This window comes from Varroa jacobsoni, unplaced genomic scaffold (genome assembly GCF_002532875.2).
Source record: "Varroa jacobsoni isolate VJ856 unplaced genomic scaffold, vjacob_1.0 scaffold_828, whole genome shotgun sequence".
NCBI lineage: Eukaryota > Metazoa > Arthropoda > Arachnida > Mesostigmata > Varroidae > Varroa > Varroa jacobsoni.
In genome coordinates this window covers 1-25,374 of record NW_019213730.1, presented here as the reverse complement: position 1 = coordinate 25,374, position 25,374 = coordinate 1, and the positions used below count along the sequence as shown (strand labels likewise).

Genomic DNA, 25,374 nt, shown 5'->3' with positions numbered 1-25,374 from the left:
GTGTATAATACATATAAATACATTTATTATTATTATTATTATATATTTTTCATTTATTACATTATTATGTTTTTTTATTATTATGTGTATATATATATATATATATATATGCGATGTTACTGTTAATAAAAACGTTCATATACTCGTTACAAATTCTTGCCGTAGAATTCGTTCTGGAGTAAACGAAACACAGATTCAGTATAAACACACTATATTATTGAACTGAAAACGAATGAAAAATTTTCGCCAAACACTAGTACAACGATGCTGCACAAGCCACTAGAAAAACAGATGAATATATTTGCTCACTCTTAATTTCTGCATTTACGTACGGCTGTATAATAATAATAATAATAATAATAATACATAAACCAGGCCAGTGTTGTCAAAAACATAATATACTTCATTTGAAGACAACTATCGAACAGCGAATAAGCCGGTGTATTCTTATACTACTGTAAAAAATGCACAATAGTGCTTCGATTTATTACCATAAGGCCGAAATCTCGCTAGATTACCTAATGACGACGAAAGAAATACGGCACTCACTTCATTTGAGTGGAATATGTGGGCATAAATCAAATAAACGGTCACCTCATTGACTCAGCCGATCAATGGAACGGATATGAGAGTTCTCTCATATCATACGAACATACGCTGGGTAGTGAGGCCAGCGAAACTTGGCATAAACTCAACTATACGCTCTCATGTAGCATATGGCGCCGCGAAAAGCAGTTAACATAAATGAAGTAAGCGCAATAACGTGTGGCTTGCGTTACAGACGACGTCAATCAACTACAGCTGAAGCCATAAGGTCTTGTAGTTGCTATAAAGCAAATTATCTCTTTCACCACTTTCAAGTTAACTTACACCGATTAGCCGACATCTCGACATAACCGTTGCAAGAAATGACGCCCAGCCCAGTGGTATATTGCACGTAGAGGAATCCTGGTTATTGTTTTCTTCGAACAGAAGTTATTGTAATAGAAACCTTGATGTTAAAGGTCTCGTGATAGATTCGGCCTAGCTATTTTCTCAGATGATTTCATTTTACAACTTAACGTATCTGGACTGCGCAACTTCAGTCGGAACGGTGCTAAGGTGGCCAGCCGGAAATATTTTTTTAGGAGAGGTACAGCACTGACCGAAGTTCGGGAAATGAAAAACTTAGACGTCGATAGCTAAATTTTCTCTGTACGGCCAATAGAGAACGTTGGAAGGTCCGAACTAGCTAGGCGTTATTTTCTAAGCAAGATTATAGACATGACCATTCAAATTGCGGTGAATCATTTGCCCTAAGAAATACTAGCATAATATTCGGATTGAACTTTGCTAGCCCCTTGTTTTCATATGCACCATCTACAAACATATGTGTTGAAGTTTAGGTGATAGTAATTTTCTTAAGATCGGTATAAGAGAAGAACTGAAATTTAATTTGTCGGTAATAATTTTTCTGTGCGCAAAACAAAACGGTCTGTTGCCGTAAACATGTCTAAAGAAATTTTGGTAGAGAAGCACATACAAAACGTTCATTGTGTATTGACGGTAACTAATTCGGTGTAGAAAAATCTGCAGCTAAATGTCCCCACACTACCCTTAGTGTAGAAGTACACACGCGGATTATTAATTATTATCACTATATTTATAGAAAAATATACAATTTGACCTTCGAATAACTGCCATTTCACGCCTTTACTGAAAACTATTAGATCGCAAAGAAAAAATATCTTCATTCAGTTTACCAGAAGCGCAGGCGTTCATAGCGAATCATTGCTATGTCAGCTTCCAAGAGGAAATAGACATTATTGGAACCCATTAATAATCCCCACGAGCCCAACGCTCACTGTAAACAAGCCTATGAATGTACCTACCAACACTTGAAAAAAATACTAAATTATCATTTTATCTACTTGTGTATACCCACAATGTCCAGAGCAAACGCTCATACGTCGCATATCTTCACTTATTACCTACTAGGAATACGATCTTTATCGTAGCAGAAGAAGAATTTTCCTGTCAGTTTTTACTATAGAACATCCGGCCAAAGATAAATTGGCAACTTTTACTGTGTTTCTCTTCGCCGACAACCGCTTACACGAAAGATGTACATGTCGTTATCAACATGGAACAACTGACGTTCACTTAACTTAATCCTGATGACTGACGTTTGACAGCGGCAGAAGCGGTTGTTAACTAGAAACTCAGTAGCATGTACTGTCGTAGAATGGGTATAATAGAATGCACCCATTTATCACTAGTACATAAAAATCCCTGGCCCATATGCGGCCAATAATCATAACAGTTAACATAACCGATGTAGGGACACATACTATAGTTGATGTAAATATCTCTGCTATTACGAAGTCGGTATTACGTCGGTGAGAGATGCTCATCTCTCTGCATGAAAACATCTGGTATTATCATCGACATAATCGCGAATAAATTCACTGTGAACTCGTAGCGCAGCTTCAGCAGGAAAATGATCGTTGTCAATGCCTCCCAACTGTGACTGAACTTCACTGCGGATTGTTGCAATTTTCGTCGCCAAAATACGATCGAAAGCTGCAGAGCTGTCACACATTCGATGAACCGCTTTTTCTGAGGATGTTACCTTGAAATAAGTATAGAAAGGCACATATAGACACTTCCCGATTATTGTCACTAGCTCCAAAACGCAGCACCACCAAAGCTGCACTATAAATTCCATCATCACTAGAAGAAAATAACGCGCACACGCAGACCAATATCAAAGCACACACGTAAAGGTTCACTATGAACTACCGCCATAAAATCGGCATGTAAAAATACACACTTAGTACTTCACATATTTAGAGGAAGCACTACGAACCCAAAAGTGCATTTTGACTGCACGTTTTATCTGCAAGCCGTTTCCATACGGTATGCGCAAAAGACTGCGCCATAATTACACAGCTCTTGAAGAATAGCTGTTACTGAAAAAAAAAAAACACTATCGTAGGAAACACTTTAACGGCACAGAACCCACATTTCTACCCAGTTAGTCTAAATTTATTCACGGTTGTCGTAAATGATAATTACTTTAGACGTAAGTGGCATTTTCGTTCTTGTAAACTAATTCTTACCAATGCAGAGGTAACCTTTCCTCGATCTGTTGATGGTACGTACGATAGGGTAAGAAACACATCTCAATTGTCGACTTAAATCAATGTCGGAAGCATTATACGGAAAGCGGTTGGCAGAATACGTTCAACCACGCAATTTTTACTGCACCTGTCGATACGACCACTGGTGTTCACCTCGAAGCAGCGAACGTGCAGTATACAGATAGAAATACGCAACTTTTATAGTCAGTACATGGAACTTAGATCTAAGCTCCATGTGGAAATATAGTTGGTGCAATCATGCAGACATATGGAACACATGGTGGCCCGACGGAGACGACAACCTATACGGCCTGACCGTGAACTATTTTTACTGTATGCTCGATAAATGTGCAATTATCATTCATTATTTGTATAGAGTTTATAGAACAATGACTAGACTATTGAATTCTTATACATACATATAAGTATTATGAATAATAATAATATATTATTGTCAATATACGTATAATCGGCAGGAAGAGACACGTAAATTTGATTTCATTTGTGGACGTAATTAACGTACCAGAAGGACTTCACACGCGTTCGTTCTAGAATACTTGAGGTGCTGAGAAATGGTTTACGTACATCTCATACACTGATAATGGCGCAAAGGATGCAGTTGCTCTGCGAATTTCTCACACATATTCGAGCAGAATCTTTACTGCTCACGGTGTAAATAAGAATGTTTACTGTAAAAGGCCATACCATTTCAACTTAACTGCTTGATAGTTACTTTTAGCACTGGATTAGTAGAGGCGATGTAACTGTGATCTGGTTATAACTAGCACGAACGTTGAGAAGTACGCAATTTTTACCCAGTGCACAATTGTTGCTACTTATTAATATTACTGCGAATTGCTACCGTAAAATTGTGCGCTATGCAAGAAGAAAAAACAAAACTCGCTACACACAACTAGCGTAAAATGTACACGTCATTATAGGATTCAATCGAAAACGCAAAATTAGCGATCCCACACCGAATAACTGGAACACTACCGGCATATCTTTATCCTTTGATAATCTGCACTAATTATTACTATAGGAATTACATTGGAAAACAGGAAACACACAATATAAAAATGCTATAATTTGTTTAGAATTACACATGGTGTGTACATAGGTAATTTTTAGTAAAAACACTGGCACAAATATTAATAATAATATTACAAATATTATTATTAATAATATTAATAATAAACCATTAACACACTCTGGCAGAAATATATATAAATACGAGTTTCCTTTTTAATTTAACAGTATCATTATCACTAGAACATATTTACTGAATTGTTATATACGAATATGTGATTCGAACTTTACCTGTCCCGTGCGCGTGCAAGAGCACGCAGATTTACTGAAAATAGACTTGTGCCGTATAGGCAGTACCGAAACACTCGGACTGAGCTTCCTTATAATTTTCATTGGTACATCAATTCGAAACAGAGGTGTTCTAATAGAACTATCGTTCGTAAGTCCGCACCGAGTGTTTTGTCCTTGACGATACCTAACAGCTTATACGATCACTAACATGCATTGGCACGTGTTTACTAACAGCTGCTACGATGTGGCAAGTATAGAAGGAACATACGTAAATAGATAAATAGAACTCAGGGGATAGACGCGTAACTTTGGTTTTTATCCGCATAAGATTTACGCTTATTTTGATTCGATTTTGTTGTGCGCAACAGTACAGACAAACATTACACATTTGTCAACAACTTACACAGACTTACAACACAAGCCCCAAAAATGCTATCAGATATACAAGCAACATCAATAAAAAATGTCGAACACTAAGAAAAGGCTTTATTTATAGGAATATCACTACGATTCAAAAACATGGCCTCGTACAGATATTTTTCAAATTAAGTTCGATTTTTGTCTCAAGTGTGTAAATATCTCTGCGAAGTGTGTGTATATATATATAGCTTCAATCATTGTTTAACAACTATATAGTGCCACTGTCAATAGGTGATTCTTGAATTATTTTTGCCACCCACCGGCCTTGGCGACTAGCTAACAGACTGCCATTAGCCTGTAGGGTCGGTATAAACCACCGCGCAATTTACCCTGAACGTTTTGATAACCGTTACCGGACCGACAACCTTCATTAAAGTGTTGATTAAGAACGTATACTAAAAAACCATAATTCCATTTTTTCCGATCTTCAACGGGAAGAGTGCAGCTTGTAGATCGAAAACATACAATTCATTTTTAATTATCAGCGTATGAAGACATGCATGATGTCTGCCCTATTCTATTTACGCATCATTGGCGCCATAGTCATCTCACGGCTTCATCATCATGAACTCGTAGCTTTCATTTGCTACAGAAACAAAGTACAATTTCACTGTGAACTATTAATACTTAGTCAGCATAGAACATTAGAACAACAAACCGTTCCTACCTCACAATAGAGGGAAATGTATAATTGTCATTTAAAACATCAACAATGAATCTACTGTACGTCAGGCATAAAGCTTTGTAATAGGCTCGTGATCTTAAATAGGCTATTTTTACATTATCTGTTGATTTCATCATTTTTCTCACTCCCAAAAGCTTTCACACAAACTCAAAAATTTCAAACAAACACAGCACACGTTTAGTATAAAAAAGTTCACTGCAAAATAATACCAAGCGCTCTTTACCGAATTGATCAGTACGGTTATTGCTGGAACCATTTATAACATACGAGCTTTTCTATAGCAAAAACATAGTTCCGTTTAACGCAGGTTTAGCTTCACATACTTTTCGCTCATGCAAAAATCGCAGTGATTTTATTGTAAACAATCCTTACTTACAGTATGCTAAAACAAAATTTCCACTGGGATTTTTATTAACTATAAAATGAAACGATTGTCGTTAGATTTGCAATTGTGGCTTAGTATAATTGTTCAAATCAAGAAATGCTTAATTAACGCACTTTCACGGATCTCCAGAGCACATTACCAATGGCAGATAAGCGATCGATAGAAAAATTGAATTGTTCTCCTTACTGGTTGCCAGGTGTCACCGGTAGAAAAATACGCTCTCACTTCACATTATCGGAACACGTTCGGGGTACAAAACAATTTCAGTTTACCTCTCATAGCTTAGCTTGTGAAAAAATCCAAGAGCTATTTACGTGTTGTTGGAAGACATAGGAAAATCATAGGTTGACATCCCGCTTCTTGATAATTATTACCACTGCCAGCCAGCGCGATCCCAATGCGAATTTTTACTATATGCCGTAGTATATTAAAATCCACAATTTTTACGTTCAAAGCTAAAAATGCATACCGTCATTTTCCCAATCAAAAAATAACGCTGTATACAGTATTACGACATGCTTGTTGCGAACTGTCACTATAAAATCGGTCGGTACGTAAAAATACATGATCTGGATACAACGCAAGTCTCAGTAATCTCACGTTAGTGCGGAACGCAGATCCGAGGTTCATGGGAACTTCTGTTATCGAAGGATTGTTACAAAATGCAACTGCTTTATGTATAGGACAAGCTACGGTTTTTAAATGTATCGTTTTAATAGTTAAGTTTCCACATGTTCCCTGCGAAAACTTAGCACAAGGTTCTGCTGCATTGCGCTAGTGCTATTATCAGCTCAAAATAATACACGTAATGTTTGCAAACCATTGCTAAAGGGAAGGTATGAAACATCCAAGTATCATTCAATAGCTTTCTGATAATGGTCGCCAAAATTTTACTGCGAGTGACTTGCATACAGTAGAAAAAAGCGAAATTTTTTCTCTATTTATAGATAGTACGATCATTACAGTTTCATACCTACTGACAGAGAATCACGTATAAATGAATGCATAATTAGTCAAGCTTCAACTAGGAAAAACGGTCACGAAATTAACGCACATATTCACTGAAAAATTACTAAATAATTTTACACATTACTAAATAATGTGTAAGCAATAAAAAAAAACTAACAATTCTTATCGACACAAGAACGCACGATGGCACTGGTTCTTGTAATAATAATTGTAGTGTAAACAACTACAATATTTCTTAATAACTACCGCAAACAAAAAAGTAGCATGGAAGCCAGTTGTGTGTAACTGGAATGTAACCAGTGGCATAATAATAAACATGCAGTCTCCATAAATATTACCACTAACTTATACGTAAACATTTTGATTAACAATTTATCGTTTGTTACCACTGGTCCAAACACATACAAGCCTTTCGTAGACTGTTATATATAATATAAAATGTGTACTACTAATTATCGAAGTACGCAGGATACACAGAAAAAACAACGTCCTCTTTATCTACTCGTACAGTGGCTAACGCTGACATCTACATATTACACCTATTCTCATTGTTACCATACAACATGCCCACCACTTGCTCAAATAGATCATTTCACTACAAGTTCTTATCACAACAGGCTCTACGGAAAATTTCCTTTCCAGTGAACTTCCCCTAGCAATGACCGCTAGGGCTAAAACGGTACGTGGCTTATTTGCATGCAGCAACTGGCATATAACGACACGACGAGCACATTATGAATATATATATATATATATATATATATATATATATTTACATTATAATCATGTAAATTGGTAGAACGAGTAAATGTACCATCGGGGTCAATGGAGAGATCCATATTAATAAAAACAAAATTACGAAAATCGCATACAGTTTTTTTGTAACTAGGACTACGCAGAAATCACACACCTTACTCGCATAGATTTCACCAACGATGCAAGCATAGTTGTCTTCATCAATTATCATTGATCGCTATGTACGATCACTCTTTTAACAACTCCATATGATCTAATAGCATTCATTCTATCCGTAGTATTACTAATACAAATGTAATCACCTCTATCGGAATCTAAAAATGCTCAATTTACACTTCATTGTGTAAACGTAAAAAACAAACAAGTCCACTGCTTAGCGTCAGCTTTAAGACCTTTCTAAACATCGTTCTGCTGGCGAGCTCTGACGCGAAAGTGCACATTTACCGAGAACTCTCGTTACCATAAGTTCTGTATAGGATCCCTGAGTAACTGCCAAGAGTACTTAATAAAATTTCTTTGACAATTTTGAATAATCGATATTTTTTTACGTTTTTTGTCGTTATGATTTTCAGGTTGTAATAAAACAGTACAATCGCCGCTCACATTTATGATAATCAGCACCACTGCAAACAACTGGTGTTGATGATTACTGAACCCTTTTAAAAAAACTGTTACTTGCCGCATAAGTGGATAGCGTTAGCGTGAGCTTTGCCTTCTTTTCCATATAGGAATTTCCACACACCGCTATGCAGTTCCATTAAAAATTCCAGTCCATAGGACACTGAGCTTTGCCACCATGTGCCAGTAGCGCAAACGCACGTATAACTCCGCAGCGAGTCGTTAGCAGCGCAAAAGTTAACAAAAACAAACTGTACATATATCATATCGGCGTGCAAAATTTCGCTGGTAACTTGAATTGCATTACAAAAAATCTTAGTAGTAGTAGTAGTAGTAGTAGTAGTAGTAGTAGTAGTAGTAGTAGTAGTAGTAGTAGTAGTAGTAGTACTACTACTAGAGCAAGAATACATATTTCTTGTTACGAATCATTGACATAGAGCTGGCATAAAAATACGCAATTAGCTATTACTGCACAAATAAGCCTCAACCACACAGTTCATTAAAATCGCCACCGGATTCTACGTCGAAGTCTTCCCAGAAAAGTAGCGAATTCAAATTCAGGCGCCAAACGTTAACGATGAAAAATAAGCTATTTCAGTGGAACTCATCAACGCTCAACTTGCGAACATTATGTCTTTATTTGCATATCAGTATTGATATGGTAAAATATAAAGATATGCTTGGCGACATATTTATGTGTGAATATCGTCGGTGCTGTTAAGCTTCGTTGTGAATTACTACCAGGCGGCTAGATGTACGCACTTACTGTGTAAACCACCTACGAATTAGTAGCGCATTAGCCACAACGTATCATTATACTTATGCCATTTATTGTACTTCGCACCTCATTATTACACGGTCCTTAGTACACTATCCTCGTTTGATTTAGTACGTCAGATTACTAACAAATCGACTACGAACCTCTGTATTGGCAAGAATCCGCCGCTGTACATGCGCAGAAGACTAGCAAAGCTACCATTGTTCAAAGACGCACACGTTTACTACAATCTATCGTTCGCATCTGATGCATTCGCTGCCAGCTATTACCAAAAACAAATTTACTCACTATGTGTTACCAGTACGAATATATAAAAATGAGCAGTTCTCATTTTAAATACATTGTCATTACGGTGGTGATTTTGGATTGGATGGGTAGCGTCGGCAGAAACTATTCGCGTATATTCTCTTACTCTGACCTACGTTATCGTGACCTATGTTGTCGCAACGGTCAGACTGCGCAACTTCGCTATCGTTCGGAGCAGATCATCTGATGGCTACATTGCGGCCCATCATCAAAATAATACATTTCACTCACATAACAGATACAGCTTCTCTCGCAGAGAACTATCAACCGCTACAACAGCAACTTCGTCCGGTTGTATATAAGAGTATGCAGTCGCAATCGATGCTATACAAGGTCTACCAAATCATTGCAGAATAGAGACAGATAGCCACTCTCGCCCTGATTGCTAAAATCATAGTCGTCATTATATCATCGACTGGCAAATTATATTAAAACTACACGTGTAGAAAATACTTGTCTAGCGCAAAAAAACGCTTTTACCCTACATATACGAATATACATATATAAAACGGCCGCTTATCCCATGAAGAACTACAATTAACGTTCATCTGTGCAACTCAATACTCCCTGCTAACTATTATGTACTCCGTATTTATCATCATTTGTCCATAATATCTAATAGTAATGTACGAAAGCATTTCCAGCGCTCACTGTAGAACCAAAAATATAAATACGGATTCGGTATCCTCTTCAGAAACGCAAACACGACGCGGAAACCACTAAGGGGCTCGCACAGCTTTATCATTAACTACGTATCGAATCTGGCCACAGGAGACGCCCGTATATGAACTAAAAAAATACTGCAATCGTAAGCATTGTATATATATAGTATATTTATTCTAGAATATCACGTAATATGAACGCTTCGACATATAAGTAACACTGCAAGTTAATTTAGTAAATAAATAAATATGTATGTGAATAATATTAGTAATAAATAAATGAACGTTTACCGTGAAACGAAGTCTGTGATAGTCTCATACGTGGTGCACTTCGCGGTTGACCTCTTAATTGCTACCATTGTAACTCATACAAGTACGCGCATGCGCATTGGCGAGAACCATTACGACGATTACAATACAGACTCGCGCAATGATGGCCTAAATTGACGGTATACCAATGTCGTAGGCAGCGTGTAGATAAGTAAAGTATAATACGATACAATATTAGCAGCTTCTCTCGACAGTACCGAGAGTACCGTACTTTTACAAATGCGTTACATTTATTATAAATACTTATGAAAGGTATATGTTACAGGCGTTCTGCTCCTGCAACTATACTTAGGCTGCTGTCATGTCCAATCTTATTCTGTGTTGTGTACAACTTGCTGGTATCTGAATTAAAGCAAATGTCCCCTATGTATAGTAAAAAAAAAAAATTGTAGGTCATTTAAGGGTAGAATACCGGTACCTAATTCCTGATACGTGCCGGTATTGTTTACTACGAGCTTAGGGCAAAATCATAACGGTACTTCCAGTATTGCAAAATTGACCGCGTCACACAATTTTATGTGGCCATCAAAAATTTAACTTGGAAAAGTGCGTTTGGAAGTCGATACTCATTTAGTAAGTACAATTGAGGGCTCACTTATGCTTTAATCGTATATACTACGTTGATGATCCGGTATATACGACATTCGGTAGCTTCCTATTACGTAGCATGAAGAAATAGGTTATTCGAGCACCGCGTATCTGCCCGCTAGAAACAGCGCCCATCCGATGTGTGTGCCAAAGACGTCAACGTTAGTGGGTACGAGCCAGTAGCAACAAATATATCTGAATAGAATTCTCTCTGCACCGCACTGATGTAAGCCTTCGTCGATCTACGCTTGCGTCGGAGTCGCTAGCATTTTGCCCGAATACGCAGACGAACGTATTATGTACTTGGCTACCGCAATCTAAAGGAAGTCGCGATAAATAGTCTTCTACTATAAGCGTAATTGAAGCTTATGATTCATCAATGGTCGCTCACAATACAGATGAGCAACGAGGTAAGAGTCTTGGCAGACTGAAACAGCTGGCGTGTGCATGTCATTTGGCGCGGCAAGAGCGTGCATTTTCATCATTAAATATTCACTCTTGGCATTAAGGAATATTGACCACGACAGGTCACAGACAACCGCCTATTTTGGGAAGACCTCGCCCTCTCTGCAAGGATATATGCCAGCGCGCGTTAGTTCGGTTGCCCGTCTATGACTCTACTTTGGGCGTTAAATGGCGTCGAAGTGCTAACGATAAAATTTCTTAAGAAACGTGCCGGATCTTTTCAATCCGAAGATGAGCTCAAATTTTTTAAAACACGCTCACCGACAGAAGCTAATCAGTTTCTAGTATAAGAGGCGTGTATAGGAACGTGTGGTATTTGGGAAGACTACAAGGGAATTCCGTTACGAAAATAGAACCTGAAATTTGTTTTTTTTTCTATTTCTCTATTCTGTGAAAGGCTTGCTGAAGGCCTGATTCATCAGTACGAGGTCAGCGCGTAATGTTTTACGTAGATCGAGTATTGTATTCTTCTAATGACACGCTAGCACGTGCAACGGACCATGCTTGCGCCGATCACCTCGATTTTATTAAGCTCACATAGCACAAATAGCAAATAGGTAACGTAATGAAATACCTTTCTGACTTGAGGTCAATCATCGTTCGTTAGGTAGCGATCACATCGATCTCTATAAGCCCAAATATTTTGATCGGCTAACCAAAAGGCTGTAGTTAAAAACGTGTGGTGTAAGTTTCGTTATTATTCTAGACGTCAGCGTAACGCCTTCGAGTTTTATGAAAAATGAGTCGGCGATCTGAAAATCCACATAATCACATCGACGCAACGGACGCGGCAAACTGTAACAGAGTGTTGGAAGTATGAGTGCATGGTGCAACATCAGAGAGACTAAATATGTTTTACTATAATGTGCTCGATTGGGAGGTCGTCGCACACATATCGGCCAATTTCCAGAACGGCCACACAGTATCTGAAATGTGAGAATATAGAAATCTCAAATGGGTACGGTGTGTTGACAAAATCTTCCACAACATATTCAGTCTAATATATTCAAAAGAAGGTCGCTTATTCCATATTCAGCACAGGAACGCTTTCTGTTCAGCGTATCGAGTTCATTGAAAAAAGTTTACATGGAACTCCAGCACATTAAAAACATCGAAAGTCGAAGCATCAATCGGTGAAAGACACGTTTCCAACTGAAGGCGTATAATTAGTATTGCTATTATTATTACGTTAATCGTTATATCATAGTCGATATTAGCTAGCGTTAAATTATTATAAATTAACGTAGTCTTATATTATTGAAGCTAAAGTAATTCTTAGCTTGCCCTACGAGAGGTAGCCTCTCTAAATGAAAGCCGTCTATTGCTCCGAGACGTAGGCCCGCCCGGTGTGAATAATGCCACAACCATGATAGTATTTGGAGATATGTATCGTAAAACCGTTCAGCCCTATTTTTACAATATGAATATGAAAACATTATATTCGACGTTTTTAGACCACCTCATTCCAAGCTCTTACTTTCGTTCCGATGTGGCCAGCTGCGTATTGCTCTTGGATTGGATCAGTACCCGTGAAGTTAACTAAAATTTCTGAGACCCGATTGGCATTTTCAATTATTTTGTTGCAACAAGGGTTTGACGCGCTCAGATCCTATTGTCTGACAACAATGCATAAGTTCCAAACCACAGTCAGTAATTAGGTGTAGCGAATGCACCAGCAGAACAATGTCAGCGACGCAGTCATCGCGGGTACGCATGCACCTGCTGCAAGATCAAACTGCATATCTGCATTATCCAATGACCATTAAATTTCTGTAACGCATTAACGACGTATTTTAGGGATTAAAAAGCACCCATGTCGTTAAGATTTTCTGGAGTAATTAGAGGATGTTAAGCAGTCGACCTCAACCTACGCCATAGTAGGCTTTAATCAAGCACGTAAAATGCAAACATCTGGAGACGCCCATGAACATAAAAAATATGATTGTATGCATCTACGGATGAGGTGCACGACGCTGGATACGTAAAGTTCTTCTACAAAGAAAATTTTCCGTATCATTTGTTGAATGTTCAGTTGTGCATCCACCTTAAACATAAAAAAAAGGCCGGATATAATATAAGATAATATGGTAAAAAAGGGCTGTAAATAAAATGCATACCCAATCCAATATAAGTTGAATTGACAAAAATTAACTTGAACTTTTTACGTCTAATGGGAACAATTTGCATAATGAAGGATTGAAAAGTGCTTCCTGATTATTTAGGCAGAACCACGCTAACTTAACAAAGGAAAATATTAATTGCATCAAAAACTAAAGGCATAACTGATATGAATAGTATTAATTGCATAAGGATATCAAAGATTACAAATTTATGTGACCTTAATCAAGATTGTTGGATCCATATCAGACGCCACCCAGAACTCACATATACGGTACGAACGACATTTTTTATAAGAACGAGCATCATATTTTCACGCTTTTACTTCACGAATAATCGCACGATACACATCGTAGCCATGTAAAGCACTGCCACTAAAAACAAAAAAAGAATTAGACAAAGTACACAATGTTCAATATTTCCGCACAGTGCCCGTGCACGTTTTGGTAACAGTTCAACAAAATGAAACTATTTCGGCATTTTTGATAGGTTCGTAGGTAGCAGATATGAACAAAATATAGAATTGCTTGTATTTGTGCCCAAACGTGACCCCGAATATTAGTGTGGCAACTGAATAGCACTTTTGAAGTGTTATTTACAAAAATAGACAACAAAAGAATCAGAATAATATTAAAAAAATGCTTATTTAATAAATAGGTCATAAACACATGCGGACACAAGCACTAATCAGATATGGCACCTTCCAACGTTCGTGCAAAATTATCTAAACTACGTTCTTATATCTAACCAACGTATTCTAATAATAACCGCTATGATATATATATGTACGCATTATATAAGCAGTGATTAGAAGAACGTTTTCTCAGCTTTGCCACAATCATAGTTATGATCCCATTGTGTCTATGGATTGTGGAGACCGCATAATAACATATATGATGAACAAATTTTAAATTAACTTAAGCAGAGCGTGACTTTTGAGCACCTATTAACTCCCTTAAAGGTTGTTGTGTCAACCGCTGCTTATCGCTACTTGCATTACTTGTTTTTAACGAAATAAACACGGCAGAGTAGATTTTCTGTGAATTGTCTGAAATGGAAACAAAGATCGACTTGATTCAATAAATAGCCTATAATAAAATAGAAAAATGTTACAGACAGACAGACAACAGAAACTTTTTGGAAAACCGAATATCTCACGACGCATGTCGTCAGTCCGTATGTGGAATATTATAATCTTATTACTGGACACGTGAGATGAAATTGGGTTATTCATGAGTCCATTAGCTCAAGCAGTACATCAGAACCCTAGGGAATTACAATAGATACATTAGTCTAGTACAAATCCAATAAGTTGCCAGATAAACGCCTGAGTCCACCACCATCTTTGTAACGAACAGTGACATCTGATGGCTTATGATGTATCACTTTTGCTGTCACTTTACTCACCACTGTAGTTACTCTTGTTTTAGAAACTGAAAAACAACTGCAGACAATGCTTTGTAATTGATAGCAAAATCTTTTTCTGGTTAGCTTTCGGATATAACATAACATGCTAACAGCTCAATAAACATTTATCACACTTGAATATAGTTTTTTTTCCGCTATGATTTTTTATGATACCTCAACTTCTATATTACTATACGCATCAGGCATGGCTCGACTGTGAACGCAACGTGTATAATCATGACGTTATATATTATTCAATGACTAAGAGCACTACTAGTAGGCGGGTGTCACTCTACTATTCGTTAGCATGGAAAAAACGACAAGATCTGTTCGGAACTACTGCAATAACGCACCTCAACAAGCAAGAAGAGCCAGAGTTGTTCCAACTCATTAAGCGATCGTTTCTCTCTTCACTGCTTTTTTGGCTTTATTCCCCGAATCATATTCGCCGTAGTAGACATGCTGACTTCGCGCACAAACTTGCCACACTTACCCATACTTCTCTCTGTTCTTCTCTGCTTGAACTAGATCAGCCGAAAAAACTCTCGGATGCCAGTACAAGCAGAACGACAACGAAAAGGACGAAGAGCAAAAGAAAAAAGCGAGTGACCGATTGGAGTGATGGAGATAACCCTTTGGGCGAACCCCATGCCGTTCCTATGTATGCCCTCTCTCCAACTTCCATTGAGCAATTCAAGCTATTGACATTTACATTGAAAAGAGGAGGGGGCAAATCGAAGCAAGCGAATCGGTCTGTCATCTGCTGCCGCAACCGCACTGCCAAGGGTAACGGGGGCAGTGGGGCTTTTCTAGGCAAAAGAATTCGTAAAGAGTCGAAAAGTCGACGGGTGAATGAACGAACCAACGTCGGCAAAGATCATATATTCTATATTCATGGAGCGCTGCTACTGTACCAGTTTCCGCCATTGGCTCCAAGCCACTACTACCGCTTACATTCTACCAAGCTAGCAGAGCAGCAAGCAGACTTGGTACGAATTCGGGCCTGGACCAGATAAGTCAATGCGAAGTTGAGCCACGAGCAGCGTGAACAGCCCAAGCGCATAGCTTCACCGACCAGTTACACCTTCCACATTCAACTTTTTATTACGACCCAAGAAGCAGCGACGTCCAACCCTATTTTACTCACCAGACGGGTAAACTCAACGGTGCCCACACACACGTTCCCCTCTCACCTTCCCGGCTGTGCCTCGATATCTCCCAAAAGGAGTACAAATCGTGCAAATGCTATGCAAGAGCCAGGACCATATTCAGGTCAAGCCGTTATCCCGTAGTGAAAGGCTAGGTTGGCGTTAACGAATGAAATCAGCGTGAGCTACCGAGTAAGCGCCAAGCAGGGGCTTGAGACTCATGTTCACAGCTCATCACCTTCCTTCCACATGTTAGACAAACGCTAGCGAAGCAAGATTTCTAGCTGCCTTTCGTGGCTCGCTTTGTCTTTTTCGTCACCATCTCTATGGCGACAAAAAAGGCAACTGGTATCAATTCGCGCACGTAGTTGAGGTCGCGTACGCTCCAACTATGTAACTTAGACAAACATACAGATACACGTCCACGGTCCATACTTTGGCTGTACTGTCGTAACTTCTTAGGCTTTATGCTTCGCTCCCATTAGTAAAGAAAACCATATGTAGATGTATGAGAGTCAAAAACTGTTTTTTACCTTTGTTCGTGTCTGATGCTTAGGCCACTCGAAATAACAGAGTACCATGTGGACGTCTGCCGTTTTGACCGTTCTTCTGGAATGGTAAGCCACTTGCGCAGTTATTGCGTGATCTCCTGCAAACCGTTTGAAGACATGGCACGACGACAAAATCCCTGGAAGAAAAACAAACTTACAAGTCTCCTATCTAACCCCGATACTGAAACCAAACTACTACTGTTTCATTCGAACAAACAGACATATGCATTGTTTCTCAGCCTTGAAGAGCTCCTGGACAAACCTAATTTACTCGACGTAGATCTATGACTGAAACTGCGCGAAGCTTTACCTATAGGTCCCGATCACCACTCCCATTCTGCTTCCCTTTACGTCCAATCCTCATCGCTTCACATTTCTCGACGTGCACAGGCCTCTGTTTCCTGTGATTCTCTAACCCTTACCGTCAATACCATGCTTCGCACCTGGTCGGGTCGTTCCGTCGCATTACACAACGAAGTTGGCACAAAGCTACCGGCGTCGCCACCTCTTCCGTAAAGCAAGCCGTCCCCCTGCTGCAGTCATGTTCACAGCTACTATCCTACTAAATCAACCAGTTTTTCCTTCGTGGTTTTGTCTACAGCTGAGGGCGATGCGTGCCTAGGAGTGCCACCTTTGCTGGGCGCCGCCTTTCATACGCTAATAGCTCTGCACAAGCGACAACCAAGTAATACCATCAGCATCAGACGTAGCTATTGGAAAAGCAGAAAGATTGATTGGTACGTTCTGGATCAGACATCAGAGGGAAGCATTTCAAGGCCCAACGATAATAGTTCGACCTTTTCACTAGCACTACTTCAGCCTCATTCCAGCTGTTTCGTACCGTACCCGTGAAAAGTAAGCAGACAAATCCCTCATCCACGTCGACTCTTGTAAAAGCCATGTATCGCACACCCCATAGTTCAACGTATGATTATGCATTCGCAATCCTTAGCGTACCTACCAGATCTGAAGTCCCGAACAGCAATTTCCCACCCACCTTTGTGTTTTCTATGGCGTCGACGTCGCCTCGTAGTAACTCGTTTCTGCATAATTTCTTTCGCTCGTCTACCTAACGCCCTTTATCTATGCTTAACAAGTTCTACCTAATCCCAAAACGAATCGCTACCAAGCAAACTTTACTCCAGCTATATTCGCACTGCGTAATGCTCATAAGCTTTACCTCACATTGTGTTCTTGAATTTCTGGTATGGTATTTTCTACCACGTAATTTGTCGGCCACTGTTAGCCTTTGTTTTTTTTTTTCTAGACTCCGTATTTTGGGTCTAAAATGAGAGGTGTAAGCATTTTTTGCTTTTCGAGCACACGGTCGGTAACCAGAATTTAACAATTAAAAAATTGTAAATGAAAAACGCTATTTTTCTATTTACTCCGTTTTATTTTCCTTATTTATTATTTCTTGTTTGAAATATTGAGGCGTTGACTTGCTTGGAGCATGTTCCATTTCAGAGAAATTCTCCGACTGGCATAACTCCATTAAGTGGTTGATTTCGTACGCGATTGGCACCACTTTGGTAAAGCGGGCTATTTATTTCGATAGAACTACCATTTAAATTTACAAAAGAGGCTTATACTCCAGGTTTTATTTATAGATAGATAAATGTACAGAAAGCAACTAACACCTCTCGTGAGGTTAGATGACTAGATTAATGTGCAAACGTAGTTTTATAGATGGGTCACATTGTGAATGTAGTACCTTGAACTGTAACAGAATACCGTGATATATCGTAAGGTTGCTACGCTGTACGCGACAGTTACACCTCACATTACAATGTCCCAAAGTTAAGGGCATTGAGTCGTTGAGGGGCGAGATTTAGGTTTAAATAAAAATTTATATATATTCACATTTGTAGTTTTTGAAATCTGTTCATGCAATGACAACAAAAACCCTGAAACATGAAAATAATGATCACAGCCTTGAAAATAAGCTACGTCGTATACCATTCGGCAGTATAATCTTTGTACCCGTTTATCAAACAGTGGCTTTGGTTTGACTTCAATTTCAGTTCCGTCAGCTGAAAGCCGGACTCGAAATAACAGCTCTCGTAATATCGACGTTAGTTCTGTTGTTTCTTTGTACAGGCAAATACAATAGTTAGTACATTGTATTCATTTGATTCGTTTTCCCATTGGCTTCAGTCAAAGAAAAAGCCACACAGCTAATAAATTTGAACCGTCAATTATCTGTTTTATATATCAATCAATTGACTGATTTACGGTATTCTCATGACACGACTAAATACTTCGCATGCAGTTTCAACATCAGTCCGTAGTGTTTCGCTGTGGCCCGTTCTCGTTCCCAATGGCAACAACATCGTGAACCCATTGGTACACTGTCGTCAACCTAACGGCATAATAGTGATTGCACTTATATCAGTACAATAATACTGACACTCCTAGAGTTTAGAAGGATCATGTTCGTCAGAAGACGACGGGAAGACCACCGATGGCGTTTCGGTATGTAGCGTCGTCTCACTCTTCGTCCTCTAACTCCTCCAATAGATCCACATACGTAGATAATATATTGAGGAAGCTGCTTGAGCTTGCTAAGAGGGGCCAAGCTAGGTTTGTCTCGGCCCGATTCGGGCCATTTGGGATATACATGCTGGCATTACGACGAAAGCCGAAATGTGCTGGAGCTGCTACTACCGAGCACCACTGATGGCTGCGAACGAAGCCATAGTGCATGGCAAGCAGGAGCAGCAGCAACCCTAACGGACTCGCAGCCAGCCGCGATGGTCTCTCGTGGCTTAGCGATAATTCCTATCGATGACGTGGCATGGTAAGCCAAGACAACTAGGCAGTTAGCCAGCGCTTCGGCTTACCCGTGGTATGAGGCACAGCTGACCACTATGTCCCTCTCCGCTCAGTCTCGTGATAGACCCTCGTGGCTACAGAAGAGCTGAGACGATGCTGCCTCCCTCTGTACAAAGTCGTTAAATGCCAACGCTCGAGGGGCTGCACCTTTCTCACTCGGCTCGGTTGTTGTGAAAGGAACTGGACACTAAACAAAATAACAGCAGCTCCAAGGTCGGCTGTCAATGCCTTTGCGATATAGCCCTTCCACTGCCTGCCATCTAGCATGGTCTGACTAACTGTTTGGTAAATAGCAACCACTCTGTTTACTGTTGTCTTATGTTTGATGATTGGCTTCGGGAAACTGCCTTGTTGGAAGCAGAGCAACAGAAGATTGAAACGTACAAAAAAGTTTCTTGGAAATGGTTTGCTGTGATTTGGTTGAGAACGTTACTAGTTAACTTAGGATTTTCTACGCTTATCGTGCAGCGTCAATGTTATCCGGTAATAAGCGAGTTTTTGATAAACAGCCGAATCACACAGTGAACGAAACACTGGTTTATGGAAGCGTCTTGCTTCTATTGAGAAATATAGCTGAGCTGATTACGTTGACGGATCACGGATGGCTAATGGAGAAGTACGTAGAAGAATACGTTGAGTACGTAACCAATCACTCTGTTTGTAGATGGGTAGTTGTAGATGTGGAACTATGAGGCAAAAGCGCCAAGAGATGCCCATAAAAAACGTCGGCAGAAGAACGTCATCGACACTACTTCGGAACCCTGAGTTATTCGTGTGTACGCCTGAAACGATCATTAATAGATATCGTTACTGCACCAGCTGGCCCCAAACCCAAAAAAGTGGTGTTAGGGCTAACAACGCAAACCCAAAGAAAGTGGTGTTAGGGCTAGCAACACAAAGTTGAAGTCTGTCTGGAATAATGTTAAAATAACGTACATTAATATAATAAGACACTAACAAACAGGACTGATCAAAGGAAAACCATTTAAGACCTCGTACTACAACAGTAAAACTTAGACACTAACAAGCGGGATTGATCAAAGGGAAACCATTTAAGACCTCGTACTACAACAGTAAAACTTAAGATACTGTAGTGATAAGCGGAGTTATCTCGAACGTCAAATGTGCTGATCACGTGTCCACTTAACGTAGATAAGAGGCGTGGTCGTTCCTTGGTACTATGCGCTAATAAGTGAAATATAATCGCAACAGAAAGCAAGCATAAATAAATTGTTCAAAGACAACTGCAAAAAAAGAATGGTTATGCTGTTTTGCAAAAGAATAAACCTACTTGTTTTGTTAAGAGCCTCTTCCGTCTCGTCAAACGTCCTGTGGGTGAGAAATTTGCGATTGCTCCTAATCGGATCCCGGAACAGTCACGCGGTACTTACAACCCACCGTATTTTCACTTATGTAACCGTTCACTTAAACGCTGTGTTTATCAAGCGGGCATTTGCTTCAGTCTTCGAAACCTTTAGATACCTCCGCGGGCGACTGGCACCTCCAGTGCGACATCCCCAGACTGTAGCTCCAGACCTCGGCAGTGGTACGTACATTACACAGTTGGCAGTCTGATTAGATGTGGCAAGTTAACTAAGTAAATTACTGGTTTCGCCAGTAACGCTTCAAAAGACAATCTTACGCGGCGGTTACGCGTCGTAGCCTCGACACTCGGATCATGCAAGTCGAAAGATCACGTAGATCGAGATTCATTCATCTACAGTTCATCCATAGGGATGACAGCGAATTACGACGGAACGAACAGTTTCTCTAACTCGGGAGGACTGACTGATACGTCCACATCGCGAAACGTTCCAAGATGCAGCGCTGGTATCTATTTTTTTTTGAACAGGGATTACCTGCTTTTCGCATTAATTTTGCGTTTGTTTTTCTGGTATTGTACCTATGCTGTTACTTCAGCAAGCACTCGTGTAGCTGGGTTCAAATTCGCAGCGGTGTCTCTCCTCTTGAATCTCCGACGGTCCAATGAAAACATACCTATGAAAAACGGATTCTAACGGTAGATTCCGCACAAAGCACAATACACCCATTCTACCTACTCGCTACCTTACCCCCCCCTCCCCACATATATATACACTTATATATCTTACCCCTTTATATATATATATACACTTCCTCTCCCCTCATACATATATATGCTTGGATATGATCTGCTTGGAAAATACTATTTTGCAAACGATACTATCCCGTATGTCAGCGACGCAGTTGCCTTTCGCTGTCTCTTCAGACTGCTCAATGCCTGATTCGTTCGATACTTGACTCGAACAAACCAGTAATGCACAAACGGTATATGACTAATCGTCGTCTGACGTTAGCATGCGTGCTTCCTGCGTGAGTACAGACGGAAATTTCCGAATTTCAAGTAAGAGTTTCTCAAGATGATCACGATACTAAATAAACCATTCGACAGATGCTTGGCAAAAGAGATCATAACAATTCAGTAGATAAACATAGAATTTTGAATATATATATATATGTTATATGATATCCAACTAACCGCATCACACGAGTAGCGAAAGCCGGTAGGGTGATGGCCTACTATTCACTCAATTGTAAGGTAGCTCATCTCGTATCTGTTGAACTGCAATGAAAAAGTTCAGCTTCGCTAAGATGGTGTCACAATCCAATCCATTTCGCTGTAACGGCGTTTTGCAGAGTCCCCGATTGCACTGTTGCACATTCCACGACCCCTGAACCGCTAAACAGCATCAAATTTACGTTCCCTCCTCATTAAATACTTAGATTTAGTATCTAGTAACGATTAGTCTATACGTGCTCATAATCAAAATGAGGGTGGCTAACTGCTTCGCATAGCTTCTGAATATGCTAAATTAACGACTAATGTGTCGCGTGCAGATAGGCAAATTTCGTACGAAGAGACAATTACCATAAGGAGTTCATCAATGGTAGCCAAATGGTTTTCCGCAATTGTGCTAGCCATGGTACCATAATCCAGGTAGGACACGCAATGTTGGTTAGATTAAGCTGAGAACAGGCTCAACGATGGATGAATTTTTCATATTTCTGCCGATTATCATGCCGTGTTATCATTACGCACTTTGCTATTTAGTTGTGAGGTAGTCGCTTGCTTTCATTGAATGGCCAATGACGATGTAGAGGTATAGTGCGGTAAATGCTTTCCAATGCGACTTGAGGCGATTCGACATGACATTTGGTATTTAGCTTTAAATGAACGCGCTATTCACTGGGGACGTTACGGCAGAATAAGCTATAGAGGATTTGCTCTTGAGAATCGCCGATATCACACTCGACCTGGACTACTGGCCTATCGATACAGCTACGCGTACTGTACACTTTGGTGGGATCACGAATCGCCAAGCCGGAGGTTAAAACTTGCACTAATCGAACAACTAGATCCCGAGATGTAATTATCTTTGCTGATTAACGAGAAGAGTCATTTCTGCAGACTCGAAGCTTTGTACTTGCCAAATAACTGTTCAGGTAACGGTGGCTAGAGTATCCAAGTACGAAGTATAGGGATTGAGCAAGATGCCGGACAATAGGACGAAGGTCAATGGCAAGCGCTTATAACTGGCACGAAACGCATTATGAATTAAGTGCCGATCAGTTTTGCACCTGCCTGTTCATATTTTGATACCGGTATTTTAACGGGTTTTGAACTCAAAGATCTTGCGTAACTTTTGAGTTAGTTTTACGGATGGATGAAAAGGCAAATTAATATTGCATATTAGCAAGTATGGTCTTTCCGGTTCGGCTCGTTCAATGACAGTTAATTATAAAGCCGGTCTCCATGAAAGCTCAAGACAAGGATGAATCGCTGAGGAGTTCATGCGGCAGCGACGGTCCTAAAGAAGTAGATATACGTCACTCAATTTGAACACTCGCCTGCGGTAAGTTTGACATTTATGAGCAATTCCTCTAGGCCTCGTAAGATAAGATTCTTCGATGGTTTCAGTCGATAATTTGTAGCGGTCTCAATGTAAAAGCAGCTTCCATTAGATGAACCATGCACATAAAATCCGCCTTCTCTTTGTTCTCTTTGCTATTTATAAATAGTAGCCTGGGTGATGTATTACTTGTGAAGTTGTGTTGTAAAGCGGCGCCACCCGATATCCATTCTTTCATGTAGCTAAGGATAAAAACAACTGTACATGTATTGCTTTGTTCACACGGTTAAGCGCCACAGCACACTTACATATGCGACACCCACCGGAGAAAACGAGGACATCTGACCTAGATAGAACTCAGTAGATTTTTATGTTCCCCGTATCCTCAAACCCTGCCTGCAGTATGATGCGCACTCTGTCGAAGGACCCTTGGCACCTGCCAACCATTGCATCTTGCCGACGTAGCAACCAATCGACACTACGAGTGACCATTAGGTGAAACATGGAGCGTGTTAAGAGACGTATCACGTTGTGAGCCATAAGGATACTAGGCACTAGCATTAATAACTACTATCGCCTTTGCAACGTGGCTCTATTACAAAGTAAGTCGCTGTTACGGGAAGCGACAGTTTATGCTGTTGGTCATGTGACTCCCATCACTGGAGTGTATGATTGTACGGCGGACGAGTGCCAACTTGCCAAAATACGCTTCGTATCGTGATAGCTACAGGAGATATTTACCATGATACGTATGTGGACATACCGGAGAAGAGTCAAAAGACTGACTAACACAGGATGCCGACGGAACTCGCTATTTAACCTTGGTGCTGTTGGAGCTTGATTGACGCGTTCAATAGAGTCAAGGGTTGTTATGCTGAGACTAATACGGAAAAGCTGGATGACGAACGAAGGAACGATTGTCAATCGAGCGGGTCGGATAGTAACTGAAAAAAGATACCACACATCACAGCATAAAGGAACACTAAATAACGTTCTGAAATAACATTGTAGGAATTTGTTTATTCTTGATTAATTATATAAGCAACGAGTAAATCATAGCAAGCGCGTTGGGTATAACCGTTTTTACTTACCATAAAGAACAGTCGATGTGGTGGCAATTGGTGATAGTATCATTAAAAACGCAGCATCGCCTTCTGCTTGACTGGTCGGAGTTACACAAACATAGAAAGACGAGCTGAAAGACTTGATGAACTGCACACGGATCACTGCTGGTAGTCACAATACACAAAAAGTTCGAAGGGGTCCTCACACTTTTTCCGTTGGATGAGCGAATTTACTTTGACATTGTTTCCAGTTGAATCAGTGGACGAATTGTAACGCGTTTCCAACTCTGACGTTTTTTCCAGTTGCATCAGCAAGGGTCTTTTTAAATGCGTTCCAAACGTTAAGGGTGAATTATCAACACATGCGGAAAGATTTAACCGTAACGGCTTTCGGAACGTCGTACCCTGTACGTCTGTTGTGCCTTGTGCGCCGTGCTATAGAATCATCCTTTAGCATCCAGGTCCTGTATATTAGCAATCCCGGCAAATTCTATCTACCGCCTTTTCCCACTATGTTATCCCGTGGTAAAATCTAGCAGAGAAAGTTGCACTTGGACTGAATCTACTGCATCTAATGCTTTATATACTATGGTCTATGGTGCTTCGCGTTAACCTATGTTATTATTAGACCGAAAAGCATATTTCAGTTCATTCTAGAGGTGTACCGTGAAAACCTCGGTTCATTCTAGAAACGTACCGACAAAGCTACATCAAGACCTTATGGCACGGAGGCCCGACTATAAATGAAAACAGGCGGCGCAGAAAGTCTTTACTTCAGTTACCGTGTACAGTTGTGAGCCATCGATACCAACAATGAATGCTGGGCGTCATAAGCATTATAATGCTATTACAGCGCATATGAACATTTTCAGAGTAGTTTGAACTATGATAAGGAACCTGTTCATGAACATCGCGTTTTTACGAACATCGCGTTTTTACGAACATCGCGTTTTTACG

General features: G+C 39.9%; 1 protein-coding gene across 24 annotated transcripts in view; it reads right to left on the bottom strand.

Moving 5' to 3' along the window:
• LOC111264188 (uncharacterized) overlaps nt 1-25,368 on the bottom strand; it is a 69,209-nt gene extending 43,841 nt beyond the window's left edge. For 4 of the 24 annotated variants that reach the window (XM_086969974.1, XM_086969976.1, XM_086969977.1 and 1 more), the window contains exons 1-3: nt 24,445-25,368; nt 24,117-24,297; nt 16,611-16,765 (exon numbers count right to left, since the gene is read on the bottom strand). In XM_086969974.1, the coding sequence (XP_086826100.1) occupies nt 16,630-16,765; nt 24,117-24,297; nt 24,445-24,487 (360 nt within the window). In that variant the 5' untranslated portion in view covers nt 24,488-25,368 and the 3' untranslated portion in view covers nt 16,611-16,629. Of the gene's footprint in view, nt 1-3; nt 2,612-4,899; nt 16,766-18,003; nt 20,246-20,754; nt 21,812-21,981; nt 23,832-24,094; nt 24,298-24,444 lie in introns of those variants that run through there. The other 20 variants (XR_015312601.1, XR_015312602.1, XR_015312597.1 and 17 more) reach the window with 19 other exon arrangements.
• Nucleotides 25,369-25,374: the final 6 nt, after the last annotated feature.